General features: G+C 40.2%; 1 protein-coding gene across 1 annotated transcript in view; it reads right to left on the minus strand.

The window, feature by feature from the left end:
* ABCB1 (ATP binding cassette subfamily B member 1) overlaps positions 1–21,994 on the minus strand; it is a 115,383-nt gene that overhangs the window by 68,158 nt on the left and 25,231 nt on the right. Inside the window, exons 5-7 of the mRNA XM_021689632.1 lie at positions 11,694–11,745; positions 9,274–9,465; positions 8,702–8,873 (exon numbers count right to left, since the gene is read on the minus strand). Of these exons, the coding sequence (XP_021545307.1) occupies positions 8,702–8,873; positions 9,274–9,465; positions 11,694–11,745 (416 nt within the window). The remainder of the gene's footprint in view (positions 1–8,701; positions 8,874–9,273; positions 9,466–11,693; positions 11,746–21,994) is intronic.

The raw sequence follows: 21,994 nt of genomic DNA on the forward strand, positions 1-21,994 counted from the left end.
GGATCAGCAGTGTCAAGGTGGGAGACCAGAAAAATGCAGAGGACCAAGCACCCTGTGGTCCCTGGATTTCAAGGTTTTCCTGAGGCCAGGGGAAAGAGAGTGTTCCCCTTTGCTGGAGCTCCTGAGCAAAACAATATACTCAGCCACCAGGGAGGTCTTTATTTCATGCATGCTCTTTGATCCTTCTGATTGGTTCCTGAGTGTTTATTCTGTGGAACAGTACAGGGTAGATTATATACACAGGATCTCATTTACTCTTCTCAGTTGCACAGTGAGGTAGATATTATTTTCCCTACTTTACATATGAGGAAATGAAGGGGTGAAAAAGTTAAAGTAATTTGATACTAAGTGAAATATCTAAGATTCAAGGGAGAGTCCATATGGCTGCAAAGCCTGAATTAACAGACAGGAAGGAGCGTGAACCTCCCTCTATCTGCAACCATGCACTGACATATGACCTGGGCTCCCAGAGGGCCCTATTGTGAAAATGGGATCAACTAGCATGTGCAGAGGACGATGTTACTATTTGTACCTGGAATGCCTTATGTAGTCAGCCACCGAAGGGTTACATGCAAGCAATTGATAATAAAGTTCTAATTAAACAGCATTACACTCTTTCAATAAGTAATTCCGAAGGATTTGCGTACTCATTTATACAAGTGGTATCAGTAAAAAGCTCAAAGTTGTTTTGATTTTAACAGTGCACTTCTTTTGCTGCATGTGAATGTAAAAGGAGATGTGATAGATTTAAGAATGAAACTGATGCTGCTGAGTTAACAAATGCATGACTACTCTGTGAGGAAATTGTGGTTAATTTGACTGACTTATGAGCCTGTTTTGCAGAGGTTGACAGACAATTGGTAAGACCAGCTGAGACGAGAGCAAATCAAGGAAGAATTCTTGCGAGGGCGCAAAAGGGATCAAGGGTGAAAAAGAAGGAACCTCTTTGATGATGCACCCCACGGTCTCCCCACCTCCACCCCCGTCCTTCTTATGCTGACATTTAATGAACATGTGTCCCATGAGAAGGCATGATTCCTGAATGCACACAACTTGGAAAGGAGGACACTTCCTTTTTTCCGTAGGTCCAATCACCTTATTCCATTCAACCTACACACCCTAAGACATCTTAACCCCTTATCCTTAAATACACCCCACAGTAATCCTTCAGGGAGGCAGAATTGAGAAATTTTCTCTCACCTCCTTGTTTGGCGTCCTGTAATAAAACCCTTTCTCTCTGCCACAAAAGCAGTGTCTGTGTTTGGCATGCAGCCCATCAGGCAACAGACCCTTGTCCAGTAACAAGAATGGGTGGGTGAAGGCAAGTGAACCATTAACCATGTTCTATGTGCAGATATGGTGCCGCATGTACCCATCTTCTTTGGTACCCAAAGCAATAACCCACTTACGCACTAGACCTTCCTCTGACGTCTCAAAGCAACTAAAAGGAAGCAGAATTTGCCACCCAAAATGTGCTCCTTTGGCATATTATTTTCATGGACTGAAGGTTTAGATCTGTTTTAATTTATGGTTAGTTTCAGTACATCTTCTACCCTCCTCTCTTTCTCCTCTTCCTTTGAGATTCCACTGGTGACAAATGTTGGCATTTCTGTTATTGTCCCACAGATCCCTGAAGCTCTTTTCATTTTCTCTGTTTCAGAGGTCAGTGAATTCCACCGTTCTCTCTCCAGGTACAGATTCTCCACTCAGGGACACTGAGACAGTCCACCGTGACCCCTAGTTTTGCTGTTGTATCTTTCTGTTTTCTCATTTCATTTCATCCTGTTTTTTTTTAAAGACTTTATTTATTTGTTTGAGAGAGAGAGAATGAGAGAGAGGGAGAGCACATGAGGGGGGGAGGGTCAGAGGGAGAAGCAGACACCCCGCTGAGCCAGGAGCCCCATGTGAGACTTGATCCTGGGTCTCCAGGATCATGACCTGAGCCGAAGGCAGTCGCCTAACCGACTGAGCTACCCAGGCACCCTCATTTCATCCTGTTTTTAGATCTTCTACTCCATTGCTGATATTGCCCAGTTTTTCTTATATTTTGAGAGAATTTGTAATTGATTAGTGAAACATTTTTATGGTGGCCATTTCAAAATCCATGTCCAATAAATCTAATATTTGACTTATCTCAGTGTTAGTGTCAGTTCATTGTTTTTTGTTTTTTTGTTTTTTTTTTCTCATTCAAGTTGTGATTTTCTTGGTTCTTCGTATGACAAGTGACTTTTTATTGTATCCTGGGCATTTTGTCTGGTATGCTAGGAGAAAGGGTCCTATTTAAATCCTGAATTTTAGCAAGCCGTCACCTTGTGTGGGCTTAGTTTGAAATTCCTGGCCTACTTGTGTGACTGTGGTTCCAGTGGCAGTTTCCTATTCAGAGCCTTTGTGCATTATTTTGGTTAGCATGGTTTATCTTGAGATGCAGGTACTCTTAACAGCCTCTGTTTCTACTACCTGAGGGAGTGGAAATGGATTCTATTTTTTTTTTTAAGATTTTATTTATTTATTTGACACAGAGAGAGAGAGCACAAGCAGGGGAAGCTGCAGGCAGAGGGAGAGGGAGAAGCAGGCTCCCCGCTGAGCAGGGAGCCCAATGCGGGACTTGATCCCGGGACTCCAGAATCATGACCTGAGCCGAAGGCAGTCGCTTAACTGACTGAGCCACCCAGGAGTCTGGAAATGGATTCTAAAAGGTCAGCCTACCAGCTATCTCTCGGTGGAGGCAGTGTGTGGGGGTTTCCCCTGCCTGTGCCCTCTGGCTGCCCCAGTGTCTCTGGGTGGAAGACACCAGTCACCAGCATACTGGTCTAAAGCTGCTTACTGGGAAAGGAAGCTTACTGTGACTGGGTCCCTTCTTGTTCTTCCTTCTTGCCCCTGTTAGAGAGAAGAGCCAAAGAGTCACAGGGACAAAGAAGCTTCCCAGGCTGGGCCACATTTCTTTTTTAACATGGCTGCTAGCCAGAGAACTTGGGAAATTAGTCTGAAATCATACCAAAACTTTATGGCAGAGTGACGATTAAAACTTAGGTCTCCAGCAATAAGCCCACAGCTCCATTTATGAAATAAATAGTATCCGAAGCAATGCATAGTTATTAAAAGATTAACTTTCTGTCTGTTTTCCTAACTTAACTAGAACAGACATCAATGCATATTAAACAGTTCTTCAATAAATACGGACATGAAGAGTAAACAGAAAAACCAATTAGCACATAAGCTTTTGCCAAGTATATTTCAGCTGACCAGTAGAGAAATGCATTTTAACCACCTAGAGTATCATTTACACACTGTTACTCTCAGTAACAGATTAACAGAGTCCTCAGAACTTCAATTTCTTCCTGTGCTAAATAAGATAATACCTATACTTCAGAAGGATAATATGTACTTTCCTGACATAGTAGATGCTCAATAAATGGTAGTTATTGTTCGTAACATCAAAATAATATCCATCCTACAGGGTAGAATTTTTACAACTTCTTAGTATTTACCATCTGATTTATTTTGTGCTAGGCTTGACTTTGGTTGGCCCACCAGTATCTTATATGCTTTTGCCAAATGAATTTGTCATGCTTTCTCTAAGTTGTGGTGAACCCAACAGAAATTACAAACTGGACCAATCTCTACCACCACCCACTCTTACATCAAATCAGTTTAAAATGAACACCACACCCAGCCTTGAAAGGGAAAATAAGTTTTACAAGATCATCAGAGGCCTGTGTGCAGAGGTGGGGAGGGCCAACGATACTGTTTTGCCTTCGTGATTGGGAGAAAAAACTGCAGGCTTGGATTTACATACATAGGGGACTAGAAAGTATCTATTTTTTGAAAATTATTTTCATACCAATGGATTTAAATATGTTAAACATTAGAGAACTATTTATAACACTGACACAACTGTTAAATCAATTTACAAATTAAACAAAACCTAAAAAACATTAAAATCAATAATGCTAGCTGAATGGGACATATGTGTTGTTTAGTGAACTTGAATCTTTGTGACTATGGAATTTTCTACAAAGTACACAGCTCTTTAAGAGTTGAGTGTGCCTTGGGGCCCCTGGATGGCTCAGTCAGTTAAGTGTCTGCCTTTGGCTCAGGTCATGATCCCCGAGTCCTGGGATCGAGCCCCATGTGAGTCTCCCTGCTCAGCGGGAAACCTGTTTCTCCCTCTCCTTCTGTCCCTCTCCCCTGGTCATGCTTTTCCTCTCTTGCTTGCCTCCCCACCTTAAGTAAATAAATAAAATCTTAAAAAAAAAAAAGAGTTGAGCATGCCTTTTATATGAAGTCAGGGGATGAGATGTGAGAGCTACTTCTTTCTAGCTTATCCCTTTCTCAAATAACCACATGGTACAGGACAGCATGTAGTCCTGGCAGGGGTAGGACTTAGTGAGGTTACAGCCACTTATTCCCACTGATTTGAACAAATTGAGGTGCTCCTACGGGTTCAGGACAATTTAGACCACGTCCTCAGGGAGGACCTGACGGACCTGACCAGCTGAGGACGGGGCTTTGCTGCAGTTTTCCTGGACATTTTCCTAAGTAGCTTATTTTAACAAATAAATCAAAGCACACTAGCTAAAAGTCCAAATAGCCCCCACTATGAGCAAGGAGGAACTCTGCAGAGGACTGACCTATGGGAAAGAACAGCCAAAACATAACAGCCGAGTGCGCACAGCATACGCCGCAAACACTTCCTAATGCACCAGACAGTGGACAGTGTATGACACCTTCTTAATATAGCATTACTCTCAGGAACAGGAAACCTACAAAATGATAAGATAGAAGAATTCTCCTCAAAAGAAAGATAAAAAAAAAAAAAAAAAAAGAAAGAAAGAATGAAAAAAAGATCAAGAAGAAATCAGAACCAGAGATTTTCTCAAAACCAATCTAAGTAATATATCTGAGCAAGAATTTAGAACAACAGTCATAAGAATACTAGCTGGACTTGAAAGAAGTATAGAAGACATGAGAGAAACCTTGCTGCAGAGATAAAAGACCTAAAATCTATTCAGGCCAAAATAAAAAATGCTATAATAAAGATCAGAGCATAAACAAATGATATAGAAATTTAAAAAAGAACAGTAGAACAGATCAATGAAACTAGGAGCTGGTTCTTTGAAAGAATTAACAAAATTGATAAACCCCCAGTTAGACTACCAAAAAGAAAAGAGAAAGGACCCAAACAAATAAAATTGCAAAGAAAGAAGAGAGATCACAACACCACAGAAATACAAACAATTATAAAAGAATATTATGAGCACTTATATGCCAACAAATTGGGCAATCTGGAAGAAATGGAAAAATTCCTAGAAACATAGCAACTACCAAACCTGAAACAGGAAGAAATAGAAAACTTGAACAGACCCATAACCAGCAAAGAAATTGAAACAGTAATCAAAAATCCCCCAACAAATAAGAGTCTAGGGCCAGATGGCTTCCCAGGGGAATTCTACCAAATATTTAAAGAAGAGTTGGGGTGCCTGGGTGGCTCAGTTGGTTAAGCAACTGCCTTCGGCTCAGGTCATGGTCCTGGAGTCCTGGGATTGAGTCCCGCACTGGGCTCCCTGCTCAGTGGGGAGTCTGCTTCTCCCTCTGACCCTCTCTCCTCTCATGTTCTCTCTCACTACCTCTCTCGCAAATAAATAAATAAAATCTTTGAAAAAGAAAAAAAAATAAAATAAAGAAGAGTTAATATCTATCCTTCTGAAACTGTTCCAAAATAATAGAAATGGAAGGAAAACTTCCAAACTCATTCTATGAGGCCAGCATTACCTTGATTCCAAAACCAGACAAAGATCCCACTAAAAAGGAGAATTACAGACCAATATCCCCTATGAACATGGATACAAGAATTCTCAACAAGATATTAGCAAATTGAATTCAACAGTACATTGAAAGAATTATTCACCACCATCAAGTGGGATTTATTCCTGGGCTTCAGGGAAGTTTCAATATCCGCAAATCAATCAATATAATACACCACATTAATAAAAGAAAGGATCCTTTCAATAGATGTAGAAAACACATTTGACAAAATACAATATCCTTTCTTGATAAAAACCCTCAGGAAAGTAGGGATTGAAGAACATGCCTCAACATCATAAAGGCCATATATGAAAGACCCACAGCTAATATCATCATCAACAGGGAAAAACTGAGCGCTTTTCTTCCTAAGGTCAGGAACACAACAGGGATGTCCACTCTCATCACTGTTGTTCAACATAGTACTGGAAGTCCCAGCCGCAGCAATCAGACAGCAAAAAGAAATAAAAGGCATCCAAATCGGTAAGGAAGAAGTCAGACTTTCGGGCGCCTGGGTGGCTCAGTTGGTTAAGTGACTGCCTTCAGCTCAGGTCATGATCCTGGAGTCCCGGGATCGAGTCCCACATCGGGCTCCCTGCTCAGCAGGGGGTCTGCTTTTCCCTTTGCCCTCTTCCCTCTTGTGCTCTCTGTCTCTCATTCTCTCTCTCTCAAATAAATAAATAAAATCTTTAAAAAAAAAAAAAAAGAAGTCAGACTTTCACTATTTGCAGAAGACATGATACGCTATGTAGAAAACCCAAAAGACTCCACCAAAAATTTGCTAGAACTTACACAAATTCAGCAAAGTTGCAGGATATAAAATCAACATACAGAAATCTGTTGCATTTCTTTACACAAATAGTGAAGAAGTAGAAAGAGAAATCAAGGAATCAATTCCATTTACAATTGCACAAAAAAACCATAAGATACCTAGGAATAAACCTAACCAAAGAGGTAAAATATCTGTACACTGAAAACCATAAACACTTACAAAAGAAATTGAAGAAGACACAAAGAAATGGAAAAACATTCCATGCTCATGGATCGGAAGAACAAATATTGTTAAAATATCTATATTACCAAAAGCAATCTACACATTGAATGCAATCCTGATCAAAATACCAAAATACCACCAGCATTTTTTACAGAACTAGAACAAACAATCCTAAAATTTGTATGGAATCAGAAAAGACCCTGAGTAGCCAAAGGAAAGTTGAAAAAGAAAAGCAAAGCAGGAGGCATCATAATCCCAGACTTCAAGCTATATTACAAAGCTGTAATCATCAAGACATATGGTACTGGCACAAAAACAGACACATAGATCAATGGAACAGAACAGAGAGCCCAGAAATGGACCCTCAACTCTAAGGTCAAGTAATCCTCAACAAAGTAGGAAAGAATATCCAATGGAAAAAAGGCAGTCTCTTCAACAAATTGTGCCAGGAAAATTGGACAGCCACATGCAGAAGAATGAAACTGGACCATATTCTTATGCCATACATAAAAATAGGCTCAAAATGGACGAAAGACCCAAATGTGAGACAGGAATCCATCAAAATCCTTGAGGAGAACACAGGCAGCAAACTGTTTGACCTCGGCTGCAGCAACTTCATATTTGACATGTCTCCAGAGGCAAGGGAAACAAAAGCAAAAATGAAGTACTGGGACTTCATCAAGATAAAAATCTTCTGCAAAGTGAAGGAAACAATCAACAAAACTAAAAGGCAACCAACGGAATGGGAGAAGACATTTACAAATGACATATCAGATAAAAGGCTAGTATCCAGAATCAATAAAGAACTCATGAAAATCAACACCCAAAAAATAAATAATCCAGTTAAGAAATGGGTAAAAGACATGAACAGACATTTCTCCAAAGAAGACATACAAATGGCCAAAAGACACATGAAAAAATACTCAGCATCACTCATCATCAGGGAAATACAAATCAAAGCCATAATGAGATACTACCGGTCGGAAGGGCTAAAATTAACAACTCAAGAAACAATAGATGTTGGTGAGGATGCAGAGAAAGGGGAACCCTCTTACACTGTTGGTGGGAATGCAAGCTGGTGCAGCCACTCTGGAAAACAGTATGGAGGAGTTAAAAATAGAACTACCCTACAACTCAGAATTACACTACTAGGTGTGTACCCAAAGGGTACAAAATACAGATTCGAAGGGGCATATGCACCCCAGTGTTTATAGAGCACTATCAACAATAGCCAAATTATAAAGAGCCCAAATGTCCATCTACTGATGAATGGATAAAGAAGAATTGGTGTGTTTGTGTATGTGTGTGTGTGTGTGTACCGTATGTGTGTGTATATATGTGAATATATATATATATATATGAATATTACTCGACTGCCAAAAAGAATGAAATCTTGCTATTTGCAATGACATGGATAGAGCTAGAGTGTATTATGCGAAGCAAAATAAGTCAGTCAGAGAAAGACAAATGTCATATGATTTCACTCATATATAGAATTTTAAAAACAAAATAAATGAATATAGGGGAAGGGAAGGAAGAATAAAATAAAGAGAGAGAGGGAGACAAATCATAAGAGACTTAACTATAGAGAACAAACTGACGGTTGCTGGAGGGGAGGTAGGAGGGGGATGGGCTAAATGAGTGATGGGTATTAAGGAGGACACTTGTGATGAGCATTGGATGTTATATGTAAGTGATGAATCAGTAAATTCTACTCCTGTAACCAATACTACACTATATGTTAACTAACTTGAATTTAAATAAAAAAATAAATAATAAAATAAAATAAAACCAAGTATCAAGTATAGAGTCTAGGTCATCATGTGATATAAAAACAGCCTTCCACCATTGGGGGGGGGGTGAAGTGGGGACAGTATAAAGTCTGGATTTACATGCCTTACCCACCTTTGCCCAGATAGCAGCTGACAGTCCAAGAACAGGACTGATGGCCAAAATCACAAGGGTTAGCTTCCAACCACGTGTAAATCCCACTATAAAACCGATGAAAAACGTTGCTATTGACTGAAAGAACATTCCAATTTTGTCACCAATTCCTTCATTGATTTTGGAGACATCACTAAAAGAACAGCAGTGTTAGAAATAAACATGAGAATTGTAAACAGAGAACTGAATCCATTCAGCTGTTGTGTTCTGAGTGTGGGACAATTAGTTTATATCCAGGATTTTGCTCAGAAACTTCCTCAGAAAATATCACATTCTTGCTCTCCCACACCACTCTCAGATGACTTTTTTGAGTCGGGCAGTTCTCCCTCATTCATTGCTAATCATGCAAGTCCCCTCATGCCCTGCCAGGGTAGTGGGAACCAAAGGATGTGTAAGACATAGTTGCTACTCAGAAGGAATTCAGTCTCATAACTTCTGAGTTATGCATTAATATCTCTGAACAGATCTGATAACATCTCTTTTAAGTTAGAATAAGAACCGTGTCTGAGTTAAACATAAAACGAGGTACTTACTCCGTGAGCCGGTTGTTAAGCTCCCCCACATCATGCACGTCAAACCAGCCAATCTCCTGTCGCATGATGGCGTGAAAAAACTGTTTCCTAATTGTGAGTATCTGTCTTCCAGCGGCCAGGCACCAGAAAGAGACCTGGATGTAAGCAGCAACCAGCACTCCAGCCCCGATCCCAGTATAATAATAGGCATACCTGCAAAGCAACGAGAACACTCCACAGACGCGGTTTTCCGATCACTGCAGCTTTCCCCCACACACCACTCATACTTATATTCTCAGTCACCTGGCTACCTTGCCATCCTTAAATTAGAAGGAGAGGTGATAGGCAGAATTGGTGGTTGGCATCCAACTACGTCTACACCAATAGAGTGGGATGGTTAGCAGTGTGGCTTTGGCTTTGGCTCAAATCCCAGCTCTTCACTTAACTGCTGTATCATCCCAGGCAAGCTGCTTCACCTTTCTAAAGCTCAGTCTTCTAACTTCTTATCTGCAGTGAAAGGCGGATAAGAGTAGTAAGGCAGCAGTGCGTGACATGAGCTTAGGCCAGTGCCCGGCACCTAGTAAGCTTCAGAGGATATGCCAGTTACTGTGAAAGACTTGTTTGTGCCTTCAAGCATCACAGCATCAAGTAGGACCAACTGCTGTATTCCTGTCTACTTATATTGCCTTGGGATCAGTTGATGAGCACTTTGAGGTGGTTACTGCATGTTGGAGAATAGAAAGAAGCGACAGAACTTGTCAGAAAGTGGAACCAAGGGGCACCTGGGTGGCTCATTCGTTGAGTGTCTGCCTTCGGCTCAGGTCATGATCCCAGGGTCCTGGGATCGAGCCCCACGTCTGGCTTCCTGCTCGGCGGGAAGCCTGCTTCTCCCTCTCCCACTCCCCCTGCTTGTGTTCCCTCTCTCGCTGTGTCTCTCTGTCAAATAAATAAATAAAATCTTTAAAAAAAAAAAAAAAAGAAAGTGGAACCAAGAGATGGAAATGGTCCCTTGGCCTTCTGGAAGAACACAGAAGCCAAATAAAAAGTATTTTTACATCATCTGCCCAACTAGCCTTCTTGAGTTACCCTAAAATGCCTAATGGATCAAACAGCACACCTTTAAGTTTAAACTCGAACAATAAAAAGCTTGACCATCTTCTAAAACCACCCTTGATCATCTAGAAATAGTGAATTTATGTTTCTTTGCTCTGAATCTTTATATTTACAAAAAGCAAACAAGTCTTGCACCTTACTAAGCGAATTCATTTTTAGGTTAAAGACAAACATTCTAAAATTAAATATGGGATTCCAATATTCCCAACTTTACAAGTTCACTACTTGCCACCTTCCAATAAAAAGGCTGGTATGAGCCAAGCCATGCAGAAGCTATAAAAATGATTACATAATAACCAGAGAGTCATGGATATTACTGTTCACATTATGGTGTTCAACCCAGCAGGCATCTTGGTAAACACATCTCCCCCAAGCTATTCCTTGTGACTACAGTGTATTTATCTGGGATGATGTAATGAGAATACTAAATTTCAGCTAATAGATAATTCAGTAATTATTATCCAAGCATTAATGATATAGCAAGAAATAGCTCAAAAGAAACCCCACTTAACAAGTAGAATGCTTGAGGAGTTAATGTATTCTAAACCATCAGTCCACATTAATTCAAACAAAATATATTTATATTTAAGCATTTGTAAGATGATTACAAGGCACTGTTTCATCTTCCTCAATATAAAAAAAAAAAGACTCTCCATAGGAATATGTACTTCTCATCTTTCAAAATATGATCAGGAGTCTCTATTTTCTTCAAACCTAACAGATAATTTACAGGATAATGTGGAATCATCACCTTCTGATTAACCAACTCGTACCTTTGGACATCTCCTATAAGCTGTTTTGGGGAGCAAACTTCAAGATATATAAATCATTAACAAAAGCTTCCCAGGGTGAATAAAGGTCAGAGGGACTATTATTTATTCTGGGATGCTTTGTTTCATTGTTTAGAACTTGATGCTGTGTTAAAGAAAAAACTGTGTTAACTGGCCTCATCATACCATGACTAAAAAAGTCCAGGAAGCAAGTTAATAATTACAAAGCCAATATGTGATTCTTAATTTAACTACATTTTTAAAAGCCACTTTGAACTCCTCTAATTTCCCTGTTATGATATTCTATATTTACAATGCATATATAAATCTATAAATCTAATCTAGGCTTAACCTTAACTTGAGAACAACTCATGCAGCAAATTCTTTTCTTAAAAAAATAAAAAATTTTATATTGTATCCTCCTAGAAAACTAACAGTGGTATTATTCTTAAAAGTCTGATTCTTTATTATAAAAATGCAAAATTTTATGCTACAAAAATACAATGCTACAACTGGATACAGAAAAGCTTAACAATAGTAAGGAAAATGTCTAATTACGTGGTCATTTCCTCCTCCAGAAGGTGGATGAAAGGTGCATCGTTCATAATACCTATATCACCACAAAACAAACATATACCATTATGTCTCTTTGTTCTCCATCAAAAATAAGCATATAAAAATGAATCAAACTTGTGTCACTTAATAATTTACACAAAAATAGGTCAAACTGATGTTTTAACTATGTGAAAGCATTATGGCATCCATTCAAATGCTTCACTGTTGGTCACGTGCAACCACACACACACTTAATTCAGTGAAGCTTCTTTGCAAGAAGAAATCCACATTTATTAAGAAGCACTGTGTCAGCCAGAATACTGGTGTCCATGAATTAAAATATTTTATGAAATACCACTCTAAGATGACACAGAGAAAACTCTTCCCTAGGGCCTCTATCCTGATAATTAAATATCTGCATACTTGACACTAAAGCACTTAGCATTTAAAATCTAACACTGCGTTTTTCCAGCTTTTATTTTTACTTAAAAAATATAAAACACAAAAGTTTATATAATAAGCACCACCAAGCTCATCATGCAAGATTAGCAAATGTCGACATTTTTAGACAAGGTACATTAAAACTTCAACACCACCCATCCAACACACACACACACACACACACACACACACACACACACTCTACTGTTCAATATTTTGGTGTGTATTTTTTCAGTTTCTTTAACTGTATGCATGTCTACTCACACATAAATGCACATACATGTTGTTTTAAAAAAAATCACGGCCCACAATCATTGGCCAATTTTCTGTCAATCTGTGTGTATAAACGTGTATCTCCATTTTTTCAAAGTTGGATCTATTTCAGTTGTTTCCAGTGTTCTACTGTTACAGGCAATGGGGCATTAAACATCCCCACACATGTATATTACATAGGAATGTATAGTATATATTTTTATAGGATAAATTATCATAATCAAGGTTGCTGGACCAATGGGGAAGCACACATTAAATCTGATAGTCATTTCAAAAGTTAGGTCATAATCTAAAGGGCCTCGTTCGGATGAGTCTGATTTTGACAGGCATGGGAAAGGGGAGGAAAAGTTTTTCTAGCAAAGGGAGCAATGTGGACAAAAGTCCACAGCATGTTTGAAAAGGGAGTAAGCCAGTTTGGCTGGGGTGTGGGTGTGTTGTATGGATGGGAGAAGGTGGGTATGGGGCTAGAAAGATCATCTGGGCCCCACAGGTAAAGCATATAAAACTAGTAGTCACTCAGCGGTTTGAGCAGAAGAGGACGTGATTAGAGGTGGGGTCAAGGATGACGCAATGCACCTGGTAGCAATGTATAAGAGTAACTGGACTAGAGAGAGACTGAGCAATGTGAGCTACTGCAATCACATAAGCACAGAGGGTCTAAATGAGAACAGAAAAGAGGGAAAGTACCCATAAGATTCAGAAAAGAAGTTACAGGTTCTAGGAACTGCTGAAACAATCAGGATCTAAGCATCTGGAGCGTGGTGGTATCATGGTGGGAAATAAGTCAGCAAAGAGTAAATAAATAAATAAAAGCAGGTCTGGTCAGATGTGAGAATATTATTGATTCAGTTTTGAAGATTTTTTTTTTTTAAAGATTTTATTTATTTATTTGAGAGAGAGAGAATGAGAGACAGAGAGCATGAGAGGGAGGAGGGTCAGAGGGAGAAGCAGACTCCCTGCTGAGCAGGGAGCCCGATGCGGGACTCGATCCCGGGACTCCAGGATCATGACCTGAGCCGAAGGCAGTTGCTTAACCAACTGAGCCACCCAGGCGCCCCAGTTTTGAAGATTTTTATTCTGTGGTATCTGGAACATTCAACTGAAGATGTCCAGTAACTACTTAGACTATAGTGCTCCCGTTCTGGAGAGAGTTCTGATCTGAATGATTTAGGAGTCATGTGCTGGAGGCCAGAGCTAAATTCAGGAAAGAAAAAAAGCCATCTCTCCTTACATGTGAGGACAGAGTAGGGGCTAAGGAGAAGAGGGTGACCAAGCACAGAACCCTGGGGAATTTACATTTAGGGGTAATACAGAAAGTAAGGAAGTAATAAAAAGATGCAGAGGCGACCGCGCTAAGCACGTAGCAGAGAACCTGGATTGCTCCATATTGCCTTTGGCGAGGCAATAATAACATGTGTCCAGATTGATTTTTTAAATGAGTTATGAGATTACTTTTGCTCTGTATTTTCAAGGATAAAATATTAAATAGCTAGCTGAGTGAGGGTTTTTCTCCGCATGAGTCTTAGAAGATCCCTCATTAAGGGTTTTCAATTTTATCTATCTAGCCAGGAAATGTTTCTAACTGGTATTAATTGTTGCTAGCGTGTATTACTCCCAAAGCAAGACAAATTTCCAAATCTAACTCGAAGTCTGTTTTCTAGTCATTGCTACTACCAGTTTTCTCAATTCTAGAGGTAAGGAACCAAGAGAATTTAAACAAATGTTCTTTGGTAATGATGGCTTCTAGGTCCATGGTCACTTTAGACTGTTTGAAAAGTAAGAAACTATGTTAAAGGTCAAAATTGACTCCTTTAAAAGTTTTTGTACGATACATGTATGTATCGTACAAAAACATAAAGGAGTCAATACATACACATGTATTGTACAAAAACATAAAGGAGTCAATGTACATTGTATGTACAATACCATAAAATATATGTGTGTATATATGTATCTCTACATGTATATGCATACGCATGCATAGATTCAGTCGTCAGACTCAAACTTCAGCACCAAGTGCCTTTTACTTGTGTTTCAGTAGGGTCAAACTGTACCAGTCAGGGTAACAATGGAGCATTCAGATTATCTGATGGAGATAATCTCTACTGACCAATGAAATAAAAATGCTATATACATTGGATTCCCTCCAACCAACTTTTCTTTTCCTCCGATCAAATCTTGTTAATTAAAAGCTCTCTGGCCCCAGAGATTTTTCCTGCCTCTATGAGCTTCTCACAAAAGGCTCATCCTTAGGCATGCCTTCACAAAATTAAAACATTTTTTAAAAAGGTTTATTTTGGAGAGAACGAGCGAGCATGTGCATGAGTGGAGGGACGGACAGAGGGAGAGAATCTTCAAGCGGATTCCCCACTGAGCACAGAGTCTGACACGGGGCTAGATCACATGACCCTGAGATCATGACCCAAGCTGAAACCAAGAGTTGGACGCTCAACTGACTGAGCCACCTAGGTGCCCCACAAAATCAAAACTTTAAAGCTGAAATTAACAGGAGAGATCCTATAGTCCAGTGACTTTTTACTTGTATGGATCTCAAGGGTTACTGCCCAAACCATTAGTTATAAAGAAGAATGTTTAAATAGTATCCAAATATTAATACTGTTTTTCAGTGGGAAAAGCCAGAAACTCTCTATATAACGTGTGTGTGTGTGTATGTGTGTGTGTGTAAACCTAACAATATCAACCAAATAATGAGTACAGGAAAGCCAAATACTTAAGTGCGCCTTTTGTTTTAATAAAATACTTGCTTAGACTCTTGCTTCTCCTTCTCTGGCTTCCAGAACCTCCTTCTCCCGGTTCCTGCATGACTGTGATCCTTTTTAGTGTCATTCACTGGTTCCTCATGTTCTCCCTCTCCCTACAAGCTGGTGTTTCCCAGAACTCCATGCGCACTCCTCAGCCACTTCCACAGCTTTAGGGATTCCCATATCTGGACTGGAGCTATTCAAATCCTCTCCTTCCTCAGGGTCACTGCTCTGGTTCTGGGCCACATCATCCCTTACCTCTACTCTAATAAGAGCTCCTAACTGGTTTTTCTACCCAATCAGATCATTGTCATCAGATTTTATTTTTGCAAACAAAAATATAATCATATTGGGGCACCTGGGTGGCTCAGTCAGTTAAGTGTCTGACTCTTGATTTGGGCTCAGGTTATGATCTCAGGGTTGTGGGATCGAGCCCCGCATTAGGCTCCACAATGGGCATGCAGTCTGCTTAAAATGCTCTTCCTCCTTCTCCCTTTGCCCCTACCCCCTCATGCTCTCTCTCAAATATATATATAATATATATATATAGCCTTCAGTGACAGTCGCTGCATCAAGGATAAAGTCCAAAATCCATAACATGTCATATTAGCACCTTTTCAGTCTTGCCACAATATATCCCTGGCAGGATAACATTTTTGAAAGGTCAATGAATGGGGCACCTGGGTGGCTCAGTCATTAAGCGTCTGCCTTTGGCTCAGGTCATGATCCCAGGGTCCTGGGATTGAGTCCCACATTGGGCTCCCTGCTCGGCAGGAAGCCTGCTTCTCCCTCTCCCACTCCCCCTGCTTGTGTTCCTGCTCTCGCTATCTCTCTCTGTCAAATAAATAAATAAAATCTTTAAAAAAAAAAAAAAAGGTCAACAAATGATTTTCCAAACATTGTATTTACCCCCACCCCTTTCTCATTTCAGTACTAGGGCGTTGTGCAGTCACTGTCTGGAGGGAGGTCCGCTGCAGCAAAAAAAAAAAAAAAATAGTGCCTAAGTTTTTTCTTGGTTTCTGTGCTCCTGAAACCTTTACCCTTGGGGACTAGAAAATACACAGAGCATGACAAAGTATTTTGATTAAATGTCATGAGGCTGAGCTCCACCCTTTTAGACTAAAAAATATTTTCCACATATTGAGAAGAGATTCAGTAGAGAAGTGATGACAGCTTTCTTCCTCCAAGCTTTTATTCATTCTCCTCTCTCTACCTGGAATGCCTTTTACCACATTTTTTTTCTTCTGATAATGATTCCTCCTCCATGAATAAGCTCAAATATGACCTCCTCTCAAATGGCTTACCCTTAGTAGAGTGATTCATCTTGTCACAGAACTCCAGAGTAACTGACACATGATTCAATTTACTAAGTCAATGCTAGAAGTATAGGGGTCAATATCTGTCTCCTCCTCCCACTCCCATTGGCGTGAGCCCCTGCAGAACTGGACTGTCTTGGTCATCTTTGTCTCCCCAGTACACAGCCTCTGCTCTAACTGCTGTAACCTAGCCTGTCCCAAAGGTTTACAAGTGGTTTCACAGACCCACCACACATGTAGACCATTGCCCAAAATATTCCATCCAATCATTCTGTTTTGTATTTAAGTATCTCAGATAAGATTAAAAAGAGATATACTAGGGGCTCAGTCATTAAATGTCTGCTTTGGGCTCGGGTCATGATCCCAGGGTCCTGGGATCGAGCCCCGCATTGGGCTCCCTGCTCAGCGGGAAGCCTGCTTCTCCCTCTCCCTCTCTCCCTGCTTGTGTTCCCTCTCTCGCTGTGTCTCTCTCTGTCAAATAAATAAGTAAATAAAATCTTTTAAAAAAATTTTAAAAAAAGAGAGAGAGAGATGCACTAAACCAGTACCTTACTACGCAAGCAAGACTTCAAAGAAACCGTAACTGAACAGTGCCCACCACCATGATTAAAGACTCCATACCATTTAGGGATCACATTACATTGCATTTTTATCTGACCCAAATATCTCAATATGTTTAATAATTTTACCTACCGAACACTTAAGAACAGTATGAATAAAAAGTATGAGACATAAATACACTTGCGATTTCCTAAGTGGTAAAAGGAGATTGTGTTTTAAGGGTGATTGTCAGACCATCTCTCACAGAGCTTTCACATTAGGCACTGCTTCAGACACTGGGGACACAACCTAGCACGAGAAAGCCATTTTGTTCTAATCTTGGTGGATTTCTGCGCACGCAGGAAATGCTTTTACTTTCAGCCCCAAACCTCATGTGACGGGGCACCACTGCTGAAATTTCTAAGATAGCTCTTCCCAGGAACTTCCTCTTTTCCCCTCTATGCCTTTCTTCCCACTTGACAAGCTATAACAAACAAGTAATCCAATAAATCAACAAGATAATTTTTGAGTAATAAATCTTGTCGAGGCAAGCGACAAGGCTAGAGTGACTTTCAGGTGGGTTGGGGACAAAAGCTCTTTCTGAGGGAGAAGTGAATGATAAGAAGTCCTTACAGAGAGATGGGCAGTTTCTGCAACACCCCAAGCCAGGAAGGAGCCGGGAGTGCTCAGAGAACAGAGAGAAGTCTGCTACGGGTGGGCTGTGCTGAGTAGGTAATAAGCAGTGAGACTGATGGGCAGGAGGGGGCGGGGTCACGTGTGCCATACTGGCAAGTGTAAGGAATTTCTATTTATTCCATGCAACAGAAAACCACTGGGAGAGCTGTGACCTGACTTGGGTTTGTAAAAGCTCACTGTGACAGTGTGTAGAGAACTGGATGTAGCCGAGCAACAGTGGACTTAGGAAGTTACAGTCGTGTAGGCAGCAACGAGGCTGACTCCGTGCACAGGTTACAGCCAGAGATATGTGCGGTGGGCTCTACATGGAGTGTACTCAGCACTGCGGCCAGGTGGTAGCAGAGCAATTAGCAGAGATCCTGGCTCTGAGCTCCCTCCGCCTCTTTCAACCAAGGAAGCCTGTCCATGAAAAAGAAGTTCCATGAGAGACATTATATACCCAGCGGCGGTGGGGGCGCGGTATGATGAAAGAAGAGTCAGTAAACCACAGAGTGAGATGATCCACAAGGTGCATCCTCGCTCAAGAACAGTAGGAGTCCAATTCTTCCAGTCTTCATGTACAGGAAGCTCCGTTAACCATGTGCAAGAGGAATTTGGACCTTTTACCTAGATGATCAATCCCTCTGGCACTGGCCCAGGCTAAAGCCTGCCACGCAGTGAGGTTGGGCTTACTGCAGGTGACAGGTGACTCCAGGAGCGACATTTTCCTCAGGTGTGCTGTTTTCACACCCCTGGCCCGAAGAGCTATACCTCATGGCCGCCCTGCTTGACGTACCTATAAGCAAATCTACCGGATGGCATCTTAGGCAGAGAAAAGACCAAGAGAAAGATTGTCTGCCATAATTTTAGGCCAAGTTTGAAACCACTACTAGAAGAGTGGACAAAATATCAGATTAAAAGGCAGCTCTGCCAACTGGCAAGCAATTCCATTACGGCTACATTGCTTCAACTTCCTTGGCCTTGCCTTCTACATCTATAAAATTATGGGTTTGGGCCAAGTTCTAGCCTTCTTTTCACCTACAAAATCCCACGATTCAATCTTTCATTAGGTTCATCCCATTTCTTAGGTATCTAAAAAAGGTCAATTATTATCTGTGTATCTTTTTTTATGCTGTCTTTATTATATATTGTAGAGATGACATCACAGCTAATCTACTTTTTGGCTTGAAAAAGCATTCTCCTAATAATAACCAAAAAAAAAAAAAAAATCTGGCTACATTGTACTACTATTCTAGAAAAACTAGCCATATCTTTAGTGTTAATACAAACTTCAAAGACTGCCACACTGAACAGTATACTTCCAAATATGTTGTCAATATTGGGTAATCAATTTTCCAGAAATTTACGTCTAAGAATTTTTCCAGTGAAATGGTTAGGGGCAGAGAAAAGCCGTGAGCAAATGCAAGACAACAGTTCCATTATGGAAATTTTTATGAAATACTTAGAATTCAAATATTATCTATCATTCTATTTTGGAGCATACACAATGTGGCCTTGAGGGCACACATGGCAATGTTTTCTTTGTGTACACCAAAGTCTTGAAACACACACTCAAGATCTGTACATGATTTATACACTCATAGTTTAGGCAGCAAAATACAGATATTATTTTGAGGATAATTTTACAGATAGTTTTATGTTCCTCATGAGTTTTAGAGCAGGGAAATGGAAATGATAAATATAATGATATATATGAAAATAAGCTCTTTCCACTTTTCTGCTTTTTGTCTGAATTATGAAATTGTACTAGATTTTGAGTGACTCACATTTTCTCTATTCCTCAGCCCACAATGTGATAGGAGACTAAACAGAGCCAACCATAATATAGTTATGGAGAAAGAAAAAAAAAAACATCAGTGTGGATGTAGTATAAATGGAAGCATTAGAGACAATAAATAACCAAGTGTTTATTGAAAGAGTATCTTGGGCTGATAACTACCACAAGACATGGAAAATATCCTCCATGTCCCTTAATTTCTGGATCAGCATGTCATCAGTGTCTTCCTTTCTGGGTGTCCCTCTGTTTCCTTCAGTGCCTGGGCTTGGGACCAGTCTACCTGGGCTCGAATCCTCATTACCAACTCTATGACCAGAGGCAGTTTAAATTTACTCAACCCTCTGGACCCCTGTCCTAATCTGTCAAGAATAAAGGAGTCAATACATGTAATGTACTAAGAACAGCACATCTTAAATGCTCAAAAACATTAGCTTTAGTTATTGCAAACGATTGAGTCTTTTCTCAAGGCTTAAGGCTCCCACTCTTTCTACTTTTCTCTACATCCTATCCCAGGAGGTTTAAGATCCCTTTCACTAAAATATTGCCAATTCTCTAGTCTTTTTCTGTAGGCCAAGATTCAGTCTTATTTCTTCAACTGCCTGGCTGTCATTTACACTTGCACCCAACCTGTCGCCTTCAACACAGCATGTCTAAAATCACAATTGTCTTTATCTGGGCTCATTTCCAGAGAGTTGTCAGTCTCTTGAGGAAGATGAGAACTCACAGAATACCACAAAAATTCAGCAGTGGTTAAGTGCTGTTCACCAAAGTTGTATGGCAGGATCAGAGAGTTCCCTAGGCCCAAGTCATCAGAGATTTTCAGGCAAAAGCAAATTCTAAAAACAAGATAAAGACAGATGGGAGTAGGGTGTCAAGAAATCAGGTCCACAACAAAAAGAGCAGGACAAAGGCCGGTGTCTGATAATCAGGACAAGACATCAGGAGAAAAGAAAGACCCCTCATAGGGGTTTATTGTAGCAGCAGACAAGGATCTGCTCACTCCAAGTTTTTTAGAGCTGTCTAGTTAAATCCAACGTTTAGTGTAAAACTCTCAGGCTTTGAAGAGCCTTAGCAAATCCAAGCCTCCTCTACACAAGGAATACTTCTTGTCCAACAAGGAGGATCTGGTCCTTATTCTACCCCGATGGAGAGGTAATGAGGTTTTACAGGGGGAGGGCAAAAGAAGAAAGGTCAGAGCATCAGGGGTCCTGGGAGTCCAGTAGATAGGCTCTCCCTCCAGAAACCTCAGAGAGCTCATTTGCTCTCATCTCTAGGACCAGCATCAAAACCTTTGAGGCTGTCCCCACAAATGATCTGATATCTGGAAATCTGAATCTGCAGACAAGCAGGTTAGTGACAGGGAATTGAGTGTTCCAGACTAAAAATTACAGTACAGATTACATGCTGCTTTTGAAAAGACATGGAAGGATAAACAGCAGGGTAGTGACAGTAAGGGGTGGTGTTGAGAGGAGGATACTAACTTATTTTTTACTTAATATTTATTTTAAAAGAATTTCACTTGTTACATAGAACATGTTTATTTTGTGCAGGAGAGAGACCTGGTTATCACCTCCTCTTGGACGCCTCCCATGATTCCTATATATGGAGCCCTTTCTCTCCTTTCCCAGGTATTTTGTATATCTCTGTATCACAGTACTAATATCCGACTACATTTGTTGGTTCATGTGCTCATTCCTCCCACTCTACTAAGTTTCTTGGGGGTTGGGAATGAATACTTAGGACATGGACTGTGCCTGGCACATGGACCAGCTTAACACAAATTTACTGATGTAACGGTTGAAGATAATAACCGCCCCCTATTCAATGCGCCACCTCAGAGACTGGTGATCTTTTACTGAAGAGTCAGAAAGGAAATATTTTTGGCTTTGGGGACCATATGGTCTCTGTCATAACTATGCTACTGCTACCAGTGGGGTGTGAAAGCAGCCACAGAAAATATGCAAATGAATGGGCATGGCTGTATTCTATTAAAACTTTATTTACAGATATTGCAATTTCAGTTTTATGTAATTATCACGTGTCACAAAATATTATTCTTATGATTATTTTTTCCAATGATTTAAGAATAGAAAACCATCCTTTAGCTCACAAGCAGTACAAAATGAGGCAACAGTCCAGATTTGGCCTCCCTTGGGCCATCGTTTGAGAACCCTTACCTTCCCAGAAAGGCATGGCTAGTGGTCCACAGTTACTAAGGAAATGCTGCTGAAAGGGACAATTATCCACATCTATAACTGAGTAACTCTAGGTATGTCCCAAGCTTTAAACAATAATAAAAATTGAGTATCACAGAGTTCTATAAAGATGAAATGATATAAAGAACAGTATCATCATGGCAAGTTATGTAGGTTCATTTGTGAGGAACATGGAAGCATGAGTTTACTGATGATACAACCACTGTAATGACCATTTATTGAGTGCTTTTTAAATATCTAGACCCTGTTCTATGAGTCTTAAATGACGAATCCATTTAATTTT

Source organism: Neomonachus schauinslandi, chromosome 12 (assembly GCF_002201575.2).
Source record: "Neomonachus schauinslandi chromosome 12, ASM220157v2, whole genome shotgun sequence".
In the NCBI taxonomy this organism is placed as follows: Eukaryota; Metazoa; Chordata; class Mammalia; order Carnivora; family Phocidae; genus Neomonachus; species Neomonachus schauinslandi.